Source organism: Plasmodium falciparum (assembly GCF_000002765.6).
Source record: "Plasmodium falciparum 3D7 genome assembly, chromosome: 14".
NCBI lineage: Eukaryota > Apicomplexa > Aconoidasida > Haemosporida > Plasmodiidae > Plasmodium > Plasmodium falciparum.
The window spans coordinates 2,480,001-2,495,796 of record NC_037283.1 but is presented as its reverse complement, the minus strand read 5'-3'; the positions used below and the strand labels follow the sequence as shown (position 1 = coordinate 2,495,796).

Genomic DNA, 15,796 nt, shown 5'->3' with positions numbered 1-15,796 from the left:
TTAATTTATACACATTTTCCAACTTTTCCATTTCTATGAAAAAGAAAATTTTTTCTTTGACATGTAAAATTTTTTTTCTTTCACAATTTATAAAAATTATAATAAAGGTGAAAAATATAAATATATATATATATAAATATAAATATATATAATTAAAAAAAAGTTAAGAAAAAAATATATAATAATATAATATTCACACAATTGAAATAGTGTACAAAATGTTGTTACATATTTTTATTTATTTATATAAATAAATATATATTTAATTATATTTTCTAATGTGCTTGATTTTTACCTATCCTTTTTTTTTTTTTTTTTTTTTTTCTGTTTTTTTTTTTTTTTTATAATTTTTACAACATATTTTATATATAATAATAAAAATTATAAAAAAGAAAAATAATATGTACATTTATATATATAATAATATTATGTGTTGAATTTTATTATGAATAAAATTATTAATTAAAATACATAACGTTTTAAACAAAATTTAAATAATAGTGATATATATATATATATATATATAATTATATCGTGAATTTTTTTTTTTTTTTTTTTTTTTTTTTTTTTTTTTGTTTTCTTGGTTTTGTCCAGTTTAATTCTATAAAAAATTCCTTTTTCTAATTTTTTAGTGAAATAAAAAAATATGGAAATGGAATTAAAAAAATAATATATATATATTTATATATTTGACCCTTATTGTACCCCATTTAATTTTTTTGTTATTGTTATTGTTATTGTCTTTTTTTTTTTTTTCTTTTTTTTTTTTTTTTGTCGAAATGTTATATAAGTATTCTGATATATGATATCTTAGAAATTCAGTAATATTTTTACTTAATTAAAATTTTATTATTTGTGTAAAATTTTGTTCATAATATAAAACATAAATAAATAAATATATATATATTATTTATATTTGCCATTTCTTCTTTGTTCTAATTTTATTTATTTATTTATTTATTTATTTATTTATTTATTTATTTGTTTATTCGCTTTTTTTTGTTCTCTTCCCTCTTTTTAATCCCCTAAAAAAAATGAGTTGCTGCACAAGAAATAGCGTCAGAGTGGAAAACCCTAAGAAGCCCATATATGAAAAGTTAAACAGCAAAAAGACCGATTTAAATAAGTCAGAGGAAGACTTGGGCGAAATAACTACAGTCACATTACTTAATGGTTCAATCTACAAGGGAACATTGAAAGTACATATGTTTATATATGAAAAAAAATAAAAAATAAAATATATACATACATATATATTTATATATATTGTAATATATATACATTTACATATACATGTGCATACTTTGCTTTATTCCCTTTAGGATAACAAGCTCCATGGTAAAGGTATAGTAAATTTCAACGATGGTAGTTCTTATGAAGGAGAATTTAAAAATGGTAAAAAAGAAGGGAAAGGGAAGTGGAGTGATGGGAATGGGAATTCATATGAAGGAGAATGGTTAGATGATAAAAGACACGGTAATGGAATATATAAAACAAAAGATGGATTTATTTTTGATGGTTCTTTTAAAGAAAATAAAAGACACGGAAAAGCTACCATAACTACACCAGATGAAACAAAATATATTTGTAATTTTGAAAATGATCAAGAAATAGGTGATGTAGAATTTTTCTTTGCTAACGGTGATCATGCATATGGTTCAATAAAAGATGGTACATTAGATAATTATGGTAGGTATGAATTTAGTAACGGAGATATTTATGTAGGAAACTTTAAAAATGGTTTATTTCATGGGAAAGGATATTATAAATGGAATTATGGAGAAGATTATAAAGTTTATGAAGGAAACTATTTCAAAGGAAAAAGAAATGGTACAGGACAAATTATTCATTCAGATGGTCGTATATTTTTTGGAGCATTTAAAGATGATAATATGGATGGAGAAATTCTTGAAATTAGTCCACAGGGAATACAAACAAAGCGTAATAAAATAAAATAAAATAAAAAAAAAAATAAAAAAAAAAAAAAAAAAATAATAATAAAAAAAATAATATCATATATTATTTATATATATATATATATATTTATATATATTGTACAATATATTATTGTTATCACTATTATCATTATATATACATATTTTCTCTTTCATATTGTAGTTCTATACGAAAATGGGAAATATATAAGGATCCTAGATAAAATTGACGAAATATATGACATAAAAGAAATAATACAAGAATCATCCATTAAGACTTCTATTTTTACTGACCCTTATATTTATAAACAGATGTATGAAGTAAGTACATTCAAAAAAATTGGAACCATAAAAATTATCATAAATAAATAAATAAATATATATATATATATATGTATATTTTTTTTTTTTTTAGATTGAGAAAAAGAAAAAGGGCAAAATTCGAATTAATTTAAAAAAATAAAATATATTCATAAAATTATATATATTAATAGAGATATTTATTCCATTATTTATTAGATAAAAAATTTATTATTTATTACGTACACTACGTTGAACCATTTCTGGTTATAAATACTTTTTTTCCGTTTTCCTTTTTTTTTTTTTTTTTCTTTTCTTTGTTTGCCTCCTCTTTCTTTCTTTTTCTTTTTTTTTTTTTTTTTTTTTTGCATAATTTTTTTTGTTTCAATTAAAATTATATTCATAAATATATGGTTTCATATAAGCGAAAACATTAGAACTTACAATTTTATAAGAATTAAATAATTCTACATAATATTCATGCATATTATGATAACGCCTATAAATAATTATATAAATGTGCACTATATATATATATATATATATATTCATTTACATTTATGTTTATTTATTAAGATTCTTTTTTATTCTGAATAGATAATTATAATAATAAAAAAAAAAAAAAAAAGTTTTATTTTATATAGTTCATTTAAACGTATAAAATATATAGTACATACCTATGTTAACACATATACACATAAATATATATATATATATATATATATATATATATATATATATATACATGTTATACATAAAGGTACTTTAAAAAATTAAACATAGAAAATAAATAAAAAAAAAAAAAAAAAAAAAAAATATATATATATATATATAATAAATTATAAATAAATAAATATATATACATATGTGACGGTGGTAGCTTTCAAATTAAAGGTCCTATATTTATTGTTCCAGTAAATGAATATCTGATGGCTTATATATTCTTACAACGTCTATATTTAAAATGATATCATATACATAAAAGTATATACATATATATATTATTGTGTACCATCTTTTCAAAGTTATTTTATATTATTTTACTTTATTTTAGTCTATTTTTTTTTTTTTTTTTTTTTTTTTTTTTTATTGTATGTGGGTGAAAAAAAATACAAATACATTTTTAATATACTCTTACACATTTAAAAAAATATATTTATATATTCATTCATTCCACAAAGAAAAAAAAACAATTAACGTAATCTTCTTGCTTCTCTTTCAGTTTCTAATAAAGCTAAGATATCACCTTCTCTCACAGGACCTTTAACATTCCTAATTAAGAATCTTCCTGCTAATTCAGAATCTCCCATAAATTGTGCCCTTACCTGAATAACACCTCCTCTGCTTCCTGTTCTTCCTAAAACCTTTTCAACTTTTGCTAATTTTGATTTTTCCATTATTTATTAAGTATAATTAAAACTTTTTAATTTTAAGATAAAGTAAAATATAAATATATTATATTTATAATTAAATATTAATTCTTAAATATTTATTTATATAGAGTAATTTTTATAAAAAACTTAATAATATTTATATATTATTTTATATAATATATATAATTATTAAATAATTTTTATATTTTTGTAAAAAATTAAAAAAAAAAAAAAATTAAAATTATTATATAAATAATAAGTATATAATTAATATAATTTATCTTATATTTTAATTATATTTTTTCCTATTTTGTAAATAAAATTTTATTTTATTTTATTTTTTTTTTGTTAAATTAAAATTTGAATTTAATATTATATATTATAAACAATATATATTATAGTTATATTTATAAAAAATTAATATAAAAAAAAAAAAAAAAATTATAATATATATATAATACATATATATTATTATTATATATATAAATATATATTAATTAAAAAAAAAAAAATTCATCATACATATAAAATTTATATTATATGTAGTATACTGGATTGAATAAAACTATATATAATATGATGGTATTTAAAATTATATATAGTATATTTTATTTAATATGTAAATATATATATATATATATATATATAATATATATTATATTATATTTATATATATTTTTCTTCTTATATAAATTCGTATTTAAAGATATATAAATAAAAAAAAAAAAAAACAAAAAAGGTTTTATTTATAATAATATATATTATATACATATTATAATAATATATATATTATTACGAATATACGGAAGAATTATGCATACTTAAAATAAAATAAATAAATATTTATATATATAACATATATATATATATATATTTATATATTTATTTAAATACAATTTTTATTATGTTAAAAAAGTATTATTCTTTTTTCACAAATATTATTTTCATTCTATAAAACCTTTCTTTTTATATGTCATTATTTTTAAAAATTTAAAATTTTATTTTTATTTGAAAACTACAACATTTATTTTATTTTATATGCTTAAGTGACTGAGGTGGTATATAACATGTTATATATATATATATATTATATATATATATATATATTATTTAGTTATAGGTATGTTGAAAAAAAGAAAATATGTTTTATTATAATAATACTGGTTGTTGTAAGAAATTTTAATTTATTATTTTTTTTTTTATATATATATATATATATATAAAATATTAAAAAAGTACCGAATATATATATTTTTATTTTTCCTTATTCTAAAAAAAGGAATATAATATAAAATATATAACATAAGATAATATAACATAATATATTATAATAAAATATAACATAATATAATATATATTATAATAAAATATAACATAATATATTATAAAAATAATATTTTTTTTATATTAAAAATAAATAAACATATTTTCTGTATATTAGATTGTTATTTATAGGGTGTTTATGTTTACTTTACACATTATTTTTTTTCCTATATGTATTTTTAAGATGAAACATTTTTTCGTTGTATAATATAAAGGTATTATATATGCATATATATATGGTATATATTGATAAAAAAATGGAGTTAAATTTGTTTTAAGTTCTTTTAATTATTTTAATAATTTTAATTTATTATTTTTTTTATTTTTTAATTTTGGGATTTTAATTAGAAAGTTATAAAAAATTCAAACGGTAAAACAAATATAAATGTGAATATAAATACAAAAAAAATAAAAAAGAAAAGGGTAAAATAAAAAAAAAATAAAACACATATATATATATATATATATTTATATATATGTATAATACCACTGGAAATAATATACATATATATATATGTATGTATTTGTATATATATTTTACCATATGGTGGATAAAATTGAAAGCGATTGTGAAAATATGACCTTACATATATTATATATACCATAAGGTGATAATATTAATTTCCTAACAACTCATAATCATCTTTACTTTCTCGATGTTTTTGTATGTGTTTTAATATTTTAGATCCATCTGCCCATTTTATATGATCTTCCATATTTCTATTTATATGAAAAGAAGGATTATTTATTACGTTATTTCCAATTCTTATATTTCCATGCTGAATATATGTTATGGCTAGCTTAATTGTTTGAACAAATTTTAACCTGAACAGTAAGACAGCTAGCCGTCTTCGGCAAAAAGATGAAACAGTTATTTTTTCACATTCAGCTAAACTGGATTTATAATTAATTAATCCCATATCATATAATTTATCTAATAATTCATCTGTCATTTTTATACGAAATTCATCATTTTCTGGTAATAATCTTAATTTGGATACTAACTTGGTTATATATCCACATATTTTATTATATTTAGTATAGTCTTCTCTGTTTTGTATTACATATTTCCTTAAAACTTTTACTTCTCTTACATTATTCGTCCTTTTCCAATCATAAAAATTTACCTTCTTCAGTAATTTCTGCTCATGATATTTCAATTTCCTCATTTTATAAAAATAAAAATAAACATTAATTAAAAAAAAAAATGAAGTTATATAAACAAATATACTTGTGATATGTTGAATAATATATTTTTTTATTTATTTAAAAAAAAAAATAAAGTAAACCAATGAAAAAAAAAAAAAAAAATTAATAAAGGACAACAAAAAAAAATATATAAATTATTATATACAATTAATTAAATGTAATAATCTTCATAATATTTCTTTTTGTAAATTGTTTAACATATAAAATTATATATATATAATAATAATTAAATAAAATAGCACAACATCACAATTTTTTTACATAAGAGGAAAAATATATCATATAAGAATTATAAAATAAAAATTCAAAGTTATAATAAATACCACAGCGTGTTTAATATAATCAACATATTCTTATAAATAAATAATATTGTAAATATTTTATCCTTTTATTTAATGTTCTAAAGATTAAAATATATTTTTTTTTTTGAAATTTATATTCATGAAAAAATATATATATTAAATATATACTTTATTTCTTTTTATTATATTATTTCATATTATATATAAATATATATTTTTATATATTTTACATACCCGGAAAAAGAGTTGAATATATATATTAAGTTAATTAAATACAAAAAAAAAAAAAATATAAAAAAAAATAATAATATATATATGAAAACAAAAAAAATAATTAATATTTTATTCTTGATAAATATATTATAATATATATATATATATATATATATATATTTATTTATTTATTTATTTATTTACTTATTAAAATCAATACTTATAAAAAAATAAAATTTAAAAAAAATAAATATATATTTTTTAAATAATTTATAAATGTATATATTATTATATATTAAAGAATGTATATATTTTTATACATATTAAAGATTTTCAAAAAAAAGATTAATTTTAATTTTAAATAACATATATTTAATTATATATATATATATATATATATATATATATTTATTATTTTTATATAATTTCTCCTTATTAGTGATCACAATTTTCATTTTAAAATCCATGTATTTCTCCTTGTTTTAAATAAACCTCATATTATTAATAATTCTCATATTCATGTCACTTTTTAATTTTTTTATTTTGTTCAGTATATGCAGGTACATCCTCCATAGGTAATGTTGTATCTATATGTACGTTAGATAAGCTATTATCATTTTCATCGATCTTTTCAAGAGTATTTTCATTTGAATTTTTAATATATAAATGTGGTCTTTTTTTTTCACGTTCATTAAAATCAATAATTTTTAATTTTTCATTTGTATATAATTCAACTTCATCTAGATTATCAAGAAAGTTTTGAAATTCTTTAGAAAGAATTACATGAGCATTAACTCTTTCAAATGAGTCTAAATCATGCATTAGATAATTATCATCATCTTCTGTAATATTATAATTATTATTTTTATTCTTGGTATTATTTATATGTTTATAATTCTGTGACACTTCATTTAGATATTTATTTAAATTTTCCGTACTGTTCTTTTTATATTCTGTTTCAATACCAACGTTATTTTTTTTTTGGTATAATTCATTATGATTATAGGGAATATTATTTTTATGGTTCTGTTGGTTTTCTTCATTTTGCCTTAAACTACTACTTTGATGGTATGATTTATTCTGATTATCATTATTATAAAATGTATCATTTTTTATATGAATATTTTGTTCATTTGTATTATTTGAATTATTGGACTTAATAGAATTGAAAGATTCATCAGACTGATTTGAATTAATTGAATTAAACGATTCGTTAGATATTTTTGATATATTAGATTTGTTTGATATATTAGATTTGTTTGATTTATTTGATATATTTGATATATTTGAATGGTTAGATGAAGTTTTATTATTTGAAATATTTGTATTTTTTTCATTGTTCATCATTCTGTAATTTATAGCTGACTCTTTTAAATACAAATCAATTTTGTTGCTAAGTTCTTCCTTGTTATTTTTCTGATTATCTTTTTGTCCGTCTAGTGTTTTTTCCTTTTTAATGAAATCTAAACTTATGGATTTCATAGAACTGAATAATGTGTTTCCATATGTACGATAGGCATTATTATAACTATTATTATAACAACTATTACTATTATTATTACTATCATTATTACTATTATTATTACTATCATTATTACTATCATTATTACTATAATTATTATTGTTGTTTTTTTCGTTGTTATTTCCCTTATCATCTTCTATGACATGATTACATAGATGATCAATCTTTTTGTAAAATTCGACATCTTCCTTTTTCTTAATGTTCATATTATTTTCCATTAACTCATTACATATACTTTGAAAATGTAAAATGTCTGAATGTTTCAATATATTCATTTTCGATTTTGTTAGTAATTGAAATTGCTTCAGATAACTACATATATATAATGTATGCTCCTTTCTAATAGGTATATTTAATTTATATATATTATCTCTTAATAATACCCCTTGTGGGTAATTGAATATACCTTTATATAATCTAACTTGTACAATTTTATCTATACTCATATCATTTAATAAATATCCATGTATATCTAACCAATAATTTTTATAATCAAATGTTTTAATATTCGGATCATTTGCTGATGATGATGAAATCATATTCAATATTGTTGCTTTCATAGAACACCTTGGTAAACAATATACATTAATATTATCATTAATATCACATAAGGGTAATATCTTATAAATATTTACTGTTACCCTTAAATGTAATTTCATAATATATATATGAGATCCCTTTTCCTCTTCATTCAATATATTATAATCACTATTTAACATATTAAATTTAAATCCAAGACAATTAAAATATTTACAGTTATTATTCCCACAAAATTTGGATTCAATAATTGTATTCATATTATCCCATATATGAAACCATTTCCCGCACTCTAGGTATTTACAAACTATTGTAAATTGTATTATGTAAGATAACAAGCACTTTTCAATATGACGATTATCATATTTGTTCTGATTATTATTGTGATAATTATTGTGATTATTATTGTGATTATAATTGTGATTATTATTGTGATTATTATTGTGATAATTATTGTGATTATTATTATGATTATTATTGTGATTATTATTGTGATTATTATCTTCATCATAATCATTTTCATCATCACTGTTTGTATCACCTTCCATTATTAAGGTAATAAAATAATTCTTATCTAATTCATCAATTAACCTATTTAATATCATTTTTGTATCATTATCATTGCTATAACATAATATTATCTTGTCAGAAACACATGTACCCATTATATGATTTTGACTCTTCATAATTAGGAACCTAGTTATCTGAACACTATTCCGAATGGGAGACTGCAATTCGTTACTAAAAAAAAAAAAAAAAAAAAAAAATATATATATATATATGTATACATCAATATATATATATATATTTAATTATATATATACAATATAAATACTATTCAACAATACATATTGTATCTTAATATTTTATTTTATTTTTTTTTTTTTATACTCTTACCCTAGGACAAAATTATATCTCCTAATCACCAAATTTTCCAGGTGTAATTCCATATAAATTATAAAATCATTATTATTTTTATTATCATTAGGTTTCTGTTTAACATTTATTTCCATATTTTCTTTTACTTCCCTTTTTATAGTAGCTACATGAAAAAAAAAAAAAAAAAAAACAAACAAAATAGTAATAAAATAAATAAATAAATAATATATATATATATATACTTATAACACCCATAAATTTACTCATCATATATAGATTAACATACCAGATAAAAGCTGCTTTTTAAATTCCTCTGATACATTATTCAAATTTTCATTCATTCTTTTCTTTTCCTCTATTTTATTTTATGTTTATTTTTTTAATTTAACATATTTATTAGAACAAACCCAAAAAGAAATATAAAGAAAAAAAAAAAAAAAAAAAAAAAAAAAAAAAAAAAAAAGTTAACTATACAAAAAAAAATAAAATAAATATATACAAATAATATATTATAAACAAATAAATCAATAACATGTATGATATATTTCATTAATTAAAGTTCTAAAAAAAAAAAAAAAAAAAAAAAAAAGAAAATATGACATACACTTAGAAATATAATATTTCTATTCCCCCCTGATCAATATAAATAAAGAAAAAGAAAAAGATATATATTATGTACATATATACACATACATACATACATAATAATATAACATATATTATGTATAAGTATATATAATGAGGAAATAAAAAAAATAAAAAGAACATATCGCGTATGTCATTATTATAAAAAATTATAAAACAAAAAAAAAACAAAAAGAAGAAAAAAAAGAAGTATTATATGGTTTTTCAAATATACATATATATATATGTATTTATTTATACACATATAATTCCTATATAATATACATATTATTATACCAATAAAATGTAGGATATATTAGTAGAAGACCTACATTCAATATAAAAATGAACGTATTAATTTGTGATAATAATATTATGTGGATAATAACACAGGGAGAAATTTATACATACACACATATATATATTATATTATATTACATTCATTTGTTTATGTAATTGTATTTTTCAATTCATACTAACTATATCGAACTATATCAAGATAAATCTGATAAAGGTTGTATAAAGTAACATAAATGAGTACCATTCATATTATATTCCCTTGAAAAAAAAAAAAAAATTAAAAAAAATAATAAAAAATAAAGAAATATATGTGTAAATACATATTATTTAAATTATAATAATATATATATATATGTATGTGCAGGAGAAAAATATTTCATTAATAAGTATGAAAAGAAAAATTCTGAAATATCATATTAATAAAAAAAGTACGATAATAAAAACAAAATGATTAAAATTAAGTAAAACATAATAAAAGACACTATTCAAATTGTCTTTTTTTTTTTTTTTTTTTTTTTTTTTTTTCTCATATTATTATTTATTATGCATATATGTGTAGTAAATTAAAAAAAAATTACAATATATAAATAAAAAAAATAAAAAAACAACACATGCAAATGATACATATATAATTTTATTTTTTTCTTTTACTTTAGAGTAAATTGAAATCTTAGTAATCCATTTTCTTGAAAATCCAAACGAACATGGGAACTTATTTCTTCATAAAAAAATAAAAATGTAAATATTATAAGTTACAATAATAAATAAATAAATAAATATATATATATATATATAATAAAATATATGTATGTATTATATATATATAATAAAATATATGTATGTATTATATATATATATATATATATTTTTTTTTTTGTATTACTTAATGCCTGATTAATTTTTGATATATCTTTAATTCTGTATTTAAATCTATTAAAAAAAAATAATTATATACAAGTATAAATATATATATTAATGTGTATATATTATGTGCATATATATATATGTCTTTTTTTTTTTTTTTTTTTTTTTTTTTTTTTTTTTTATTATGCTTACGTTTCATTTTTTAAACTTTTATATTCATCAAAATTTTCTTTTGGCATTAATTGAACAGCTCTTTCGTAATTTTTATTTTTCGTTTCCTAGAAGAAAATGAAAGTACCCATATATTATTATACATACAACATATATATATATATATATATATATATATATATATATATATATATATTTATTTATTTATTTATTTATTTATTTATTCATTTATATTTTATTTTGTTACCATTTTTAGTATACATGTAGTATCATTTATATATTCATTTATATAAAAGGTAATATATTGATCATTCGATTTTATTAGATATTCTAGGTAGAAAGACAATATTTCTGATTGTAAAGAAAAGTAATTATAATTATTACTTTGAAAACTGTATTTTTCTAATTTATATATTTGAGAATAATAATCTACTACAATTTTTACAAAAGTTTCAGATGTATCACCATCTTCATCAGTTAACTTGAATATTAATTTATGTTCTGTATAATCAAATTTTATATTTAAAATAATTGCATCTAAAAATTCTAAGGCTCTTAATAATTCAAAAGGTGATACAAGGAATTCAAAATAATTTTTTGTTTCATCAATTTCTTCATATATTTTTTTCCTAATATTATATTCATTTTCCTTTTCGTATTTTTCATTATCATTTATTTTTAATGGTGATAAGGATTTTAATTTAATTACTTCATTTTCTTCATCAAATGCATGACCAGTATATAAGTTATCAGAATTTATACTATTTGTTTCTTCTTTAATAAAATTTTTTTTTTTTTTCTTTTTATCATATGAATTAATTGAAAAATAATTGTCACAATATCTCATATTATTTTCATCATTTATCATATTATTTTTAACATTTATCATATTATTTTTAACATTTATCATATTATTTTTATCATTTATCATATTATTTTTATCATCTATAATATATTTTTCATAATCTGTAATATTTTTTTCATCATCCGTAATATTTTTTTTTTCATCATCCGTAATATTTTTTTTTTCATCATCCGTAATATTTTTTTTTTCATCATCCGTAATATTTTTTTCATCTTCTGTTATATTTTTTTCATCCGTAATATTTTTTTTTTCATCATCTTTTATATTATGATTATTAATTTTCCTTTTTTTACACACATTATTATTTTCATATATTATTGTCTCTTCTATATCCTTTTCAAATATATTATAGCTAGAGAAACAATTAGAATCCATATATAAAAAACAATATATCTGTTTACATTTTGATAAACTTCTAAGCATTAAACCATCATGATATAAATTAAATAAAATAAGGCATTCCCTCTCAATTATATTACTACTATTATTTTTTTTAAAATTTGTGTTACCCTTATTATCGTCAACAATTAATAAGGATAATGCATTCTTAAAAAAATTCACGTTCTTAACGGAAAAATGATAATTCGTCTTAACCTCACTATTCATATTGGTAAATAATGCCAAATATATATATATATATAAAATATATATGTACATATAAAATATATATGTATATATAAAATATATATGTATATATAAAGTATATATATATATATATATATATATATTCATGTGAAGTTCTTTTTTTTTTTTTTTTTTTTTTTTACAATTTGGCATCATAATACTTTTTTTTTCATAGTCGTTAATTTTTTATACACATTTTCTTTTTCTGATACTCTTCGTTCTTTAAAAAAAAACAAACAACATAAATTAAAAAAATAAAAATAACATATTACATATAAATATATTAATAATATATATATATATATGTATACAAATAAAGTAGTAACACCTATTTAAAACCATTTACATACTACTTATAAGAAATTCGTGAAATACATAGAAAAATTAAGAACAATGCCTAATAATATAAATATTATATCTTATTCGATAATATATTAATATGAAAGAAATATGTGTTATATAATTTTAATTAAACAAAAAAAAAAAAAAAAAAAGAAAGAAAGAAAATTTATAAATATATGATAAAATTTACACATTCATATATATAAATATATATATAAATATATTATATATATATGTATAATATTTATCATTTTGAAATTTCAACATATTTGAAAAAAAAAAAAAAAAAGGGAAGCAAAAAAATTAATATGATATATAATATATATATATATATATAAACATGTATACAATTTTATTAAAAATGAACAAATACAAAATTACATAAACAAATATATTATATATATATATATATATATATACACCTTCACAAAAAAAAAATAAAAATAAATAAACTTATGATAAATATATTATTTTTTCAAATATATCTATCTATGTCCATCAATCAAAAGATAAAGATTCGATTTTCTTCATTAATTCTTCATTTTCATGGTACCACTTTTTCTTTTCCATTGTTCTACAAAAAAAAAAAAAAAAAAAAAAAAAAAAACAATAAAACAATAAAATAATAATATAATATAATATAATATAATATAATATAATATAATATAATATAATATAATATAATATAATATAATAATATCATAAAATACACATGTACATTATACATACATATAATTTCGTTATAGAAAAATATTTTGACTGAAAAAAATATAAAATACTCATAAAAATTATACAAAATAATTATAATATACACTGATAAAAAAAAAAAAAAAAAAAACACATTTTATAATTGACAATATGTTTATAATACTTACTTTTTGTAATAATGCTTTAATATTTCTAAGGGGAATTTGTATAATTCGAAAAAATTTCTGGGTAATTTGACATTCATATATTTAGAATTATCAAGTAACAAATCTACATATTTTTTTTTTTCTTGAGCGTTATATAAGTTGGTATAATATTTACTGACATATTTTTTCTTCTTTAATTTTTGTACTTCTTCTTTTGACAAACCTTTATAATTCTCTTCAAAGTAGTATTCAAAACCCACAAATCTGGGTAATTTCACTGATAAGAAATTTACAACTGGAAGGTGAAAAACATACATACATACATACAAACATATATAAAGTGAATAAATAAAAATGAATATATATTCTTTTGTGTATAATTTATTCTGCTTACATTCAGAATTTTTTATAGGAACAGATGAGTTCAAAAAAATATCTAATTTGCAAGAGTACTGTTTTATTTCGAATTGCTCTCTACTGTCTTTATCCACATGGGGAGATCGCAAAAAGGTAAATCTAAAATGAAACATAATATTGTGTACATATATATATATATATATATATATATATATATATATATATATATATATTTATTTATTTATTTGTTTTTATCTTCACAAATATATATGTTACCTCTTTCTTATTGTCTTTTGGGGAATTGGGCCTGCTACAATAAACTGAGGATATTGACTTAATTTTTCCTTAACATTAAAAACAGCTTTTTGTAAATGATCAGAAAAATAAGAACTTAATATTATTCGCAAATGATAATTCTCAGTCCATTTTTTTATTATATCTTTCTTTTTTAAATCATTATTTACTTTATCCAACTAACAAAACAAAATGTCAAATATGTATAATAAATGAATAAATATAAATCTAATTAAATATACACATAAAAAAAAAAATATATATATATATATATATATATATATATACATATATGATATTTTTTCGATAATTACATTATTGTATAATTTTGATATCCTTCTTGTATTATTTTTCCACACCCTAAAAGTCGCAAAACTTGGAGAATATTTTATTTTAAAAGCATTACTTACATAAGAAGAACAAATATTATATAATGTCAAAAAGGAAAAGATATAAATGACTACATTCATTTTTTTATGTTCATTTTTTTATGTTCCTTTTTTTTAAGTACATTTTTTCATTTTCAATTTCACTTATTTGATATTATTATTCATATATAAACAAATAACTTCTTTTCTTCTTTTTTATAAATAATAAATATAAATAAAAAAAAATAAAAAAAAAATAAAAATAAAAAAATATTATATATATATATATATATATATATATTTATTTTTTTTTTATTTGTTTTTATTTTACACATATTATCATTTCATTGTTAGACTAATCCCAAAAGTACAGAAAAATTATATTATTTTTTTTTTTATACATTTTTAATATTATTTAGTATTATTCTTATATATAAATAATTATTTTTTTTTTTCATTTATAAATACTTATGTTCCCTAATTAACAAAATTATTAATATATATAATGAAAAATATTATAAAGTAAAATATAAAAAAACCG

General features: G+C 17.0%; 6 protein-coding genes across 7 annotated transcripts; 1 reads left to right on the top strand and 5 right to left on the bottom strand.

The window, feature by feature from the left end:
• Window positions 1–1,034: 1,034 nt before the first annotated feature.
• Window positions 1,035–2,397, top strand: PF3D7_1461400 (MORN repeat protein, putative; the record flags this gene model as incomplete). Its single annotated transcript, XM_001348724.2, has 4 exons — window positions 1,035–1,199; window positions 1,323–1,941; window positions 2,119–2,255; window positions 2,350–2,397. 4 exons carry the CDS (start codon window positions 1,035–1,037, stop codon window positions 2,395–2,397), a joined length of 969 nt encoding a protein of 322 aa, XP_001348760.2.
• A 1,030-nt stretch (window positions 2,398–3,427) lies between these two features.
• On the bottom strand, window positions 3,428–3,631 carry PF3D7_1461300 (40S ribosomal protein S28e, putative; the record flags this gene model as incomplete). Its single annotated transcript, XM_001348723.1, has 1 exon — window positions 3,428–3,631. The coding sequence occupies one exon, from the start codon at window positions 3,629–3,631 to the stop codon at window positions 3,428–3,430; it is 204 nt and encodes a 67-aa protein (XP_001348759.1).
• Window positions 3,632–5,547: 1,916 nt separating this feature from the next.
• Window positions 5,548–6,099, bottom strand: PF3D7_1461200 (U3 small nucleolar ribonucleoprotein protein IMP3, putative; the record flags this gene model as incomplete). Its single annotated transcript, XM_024473369.1, has 1 exon — window positions 5,548–6,099. The coding sequence occupies one exon, from the start codon at window positions 6,097–6,099 to the stop codon at window positions 5,548–5,550; it is 552 nt and encodes a 183-aa protein (XP_024329211.1).
• A 1,077-nt stretch (window positions 6,100–7,176) lies between these two features.
• On the bottom strand, window positions 7,177–9,933 carry PF3D7_1461100 (conserved Plasmodium protein, unknown function; the record flags this gene model as incomplete). Its single annotated transcript, XM_001348721.1, has 3 exons — window positions 7,177–9,454; window positions 9,611–9,755; window positions 9,879–9,933. 3 exons carry the CDS (start codon window positions 9,931–9,933, stop codon window positions 7,177–7,179), a joined length of 2,478 nt encoding a protein of 825 aa, XP_001348757.1.
• Window positions 9,934–10,710: 777 nt separating this feature from the next.
• PF3D7_1461000 (conserved Plasmodium protein, unknown function) lies at window positions 10,711–13,022 on the bottom strand (the record flags this gene model as incomplete). The annotated part of the gene is made up of 5 exons (XM_001348720.1): window positions 10,711–10,774; window positions 11,168–11,234; window positions 11,400–11,446; window positions 11,573–11,658; window positions 11,799–13,022. The coding sequence occupies 5 exons, from the start codon at window positions 13,020–13,022 to the stop codon at window positions 10,711–10,713; spliced, it is 1,488 nt and encodes a 495-aa protein (XP_001348756.1).
• An 858-nt stretch (window positions 13,023–13,880) lies between these two features.
• PF3D7_1460900.1 (apicoplast ribosomal protein S10, putative) lies at window positions 13,881–15,357 on the bottom strand (the record flags this gene model as incomplete). Of its 2 annotated transcripts, none has more annotated exons than XM_024473368.1 (5): window positions 13,881–13,956; window positions 14,258–14,531; window positions 14,631–14,752; window positions 14,870–15,066; window positions 15,202–15,357. In XM_024473368.1, 5 exons carry the CDS (start codon window positions 15,355–15,357, stop codon window positions 13,881–13,883), a joined length of 825 nt encoding a protein of 274 aa, XP_024329210.1. The 2 variants fall into 2 exon arrangements, with proteins under 2 accessions (XP_024329210.1, XP_001348755.1); XM_001348719.1 differs by having other exon boundaries at window positions 14,258–14,513.
• Window positions 15,358–15,796: the final 439 nt, after the last annotated feature.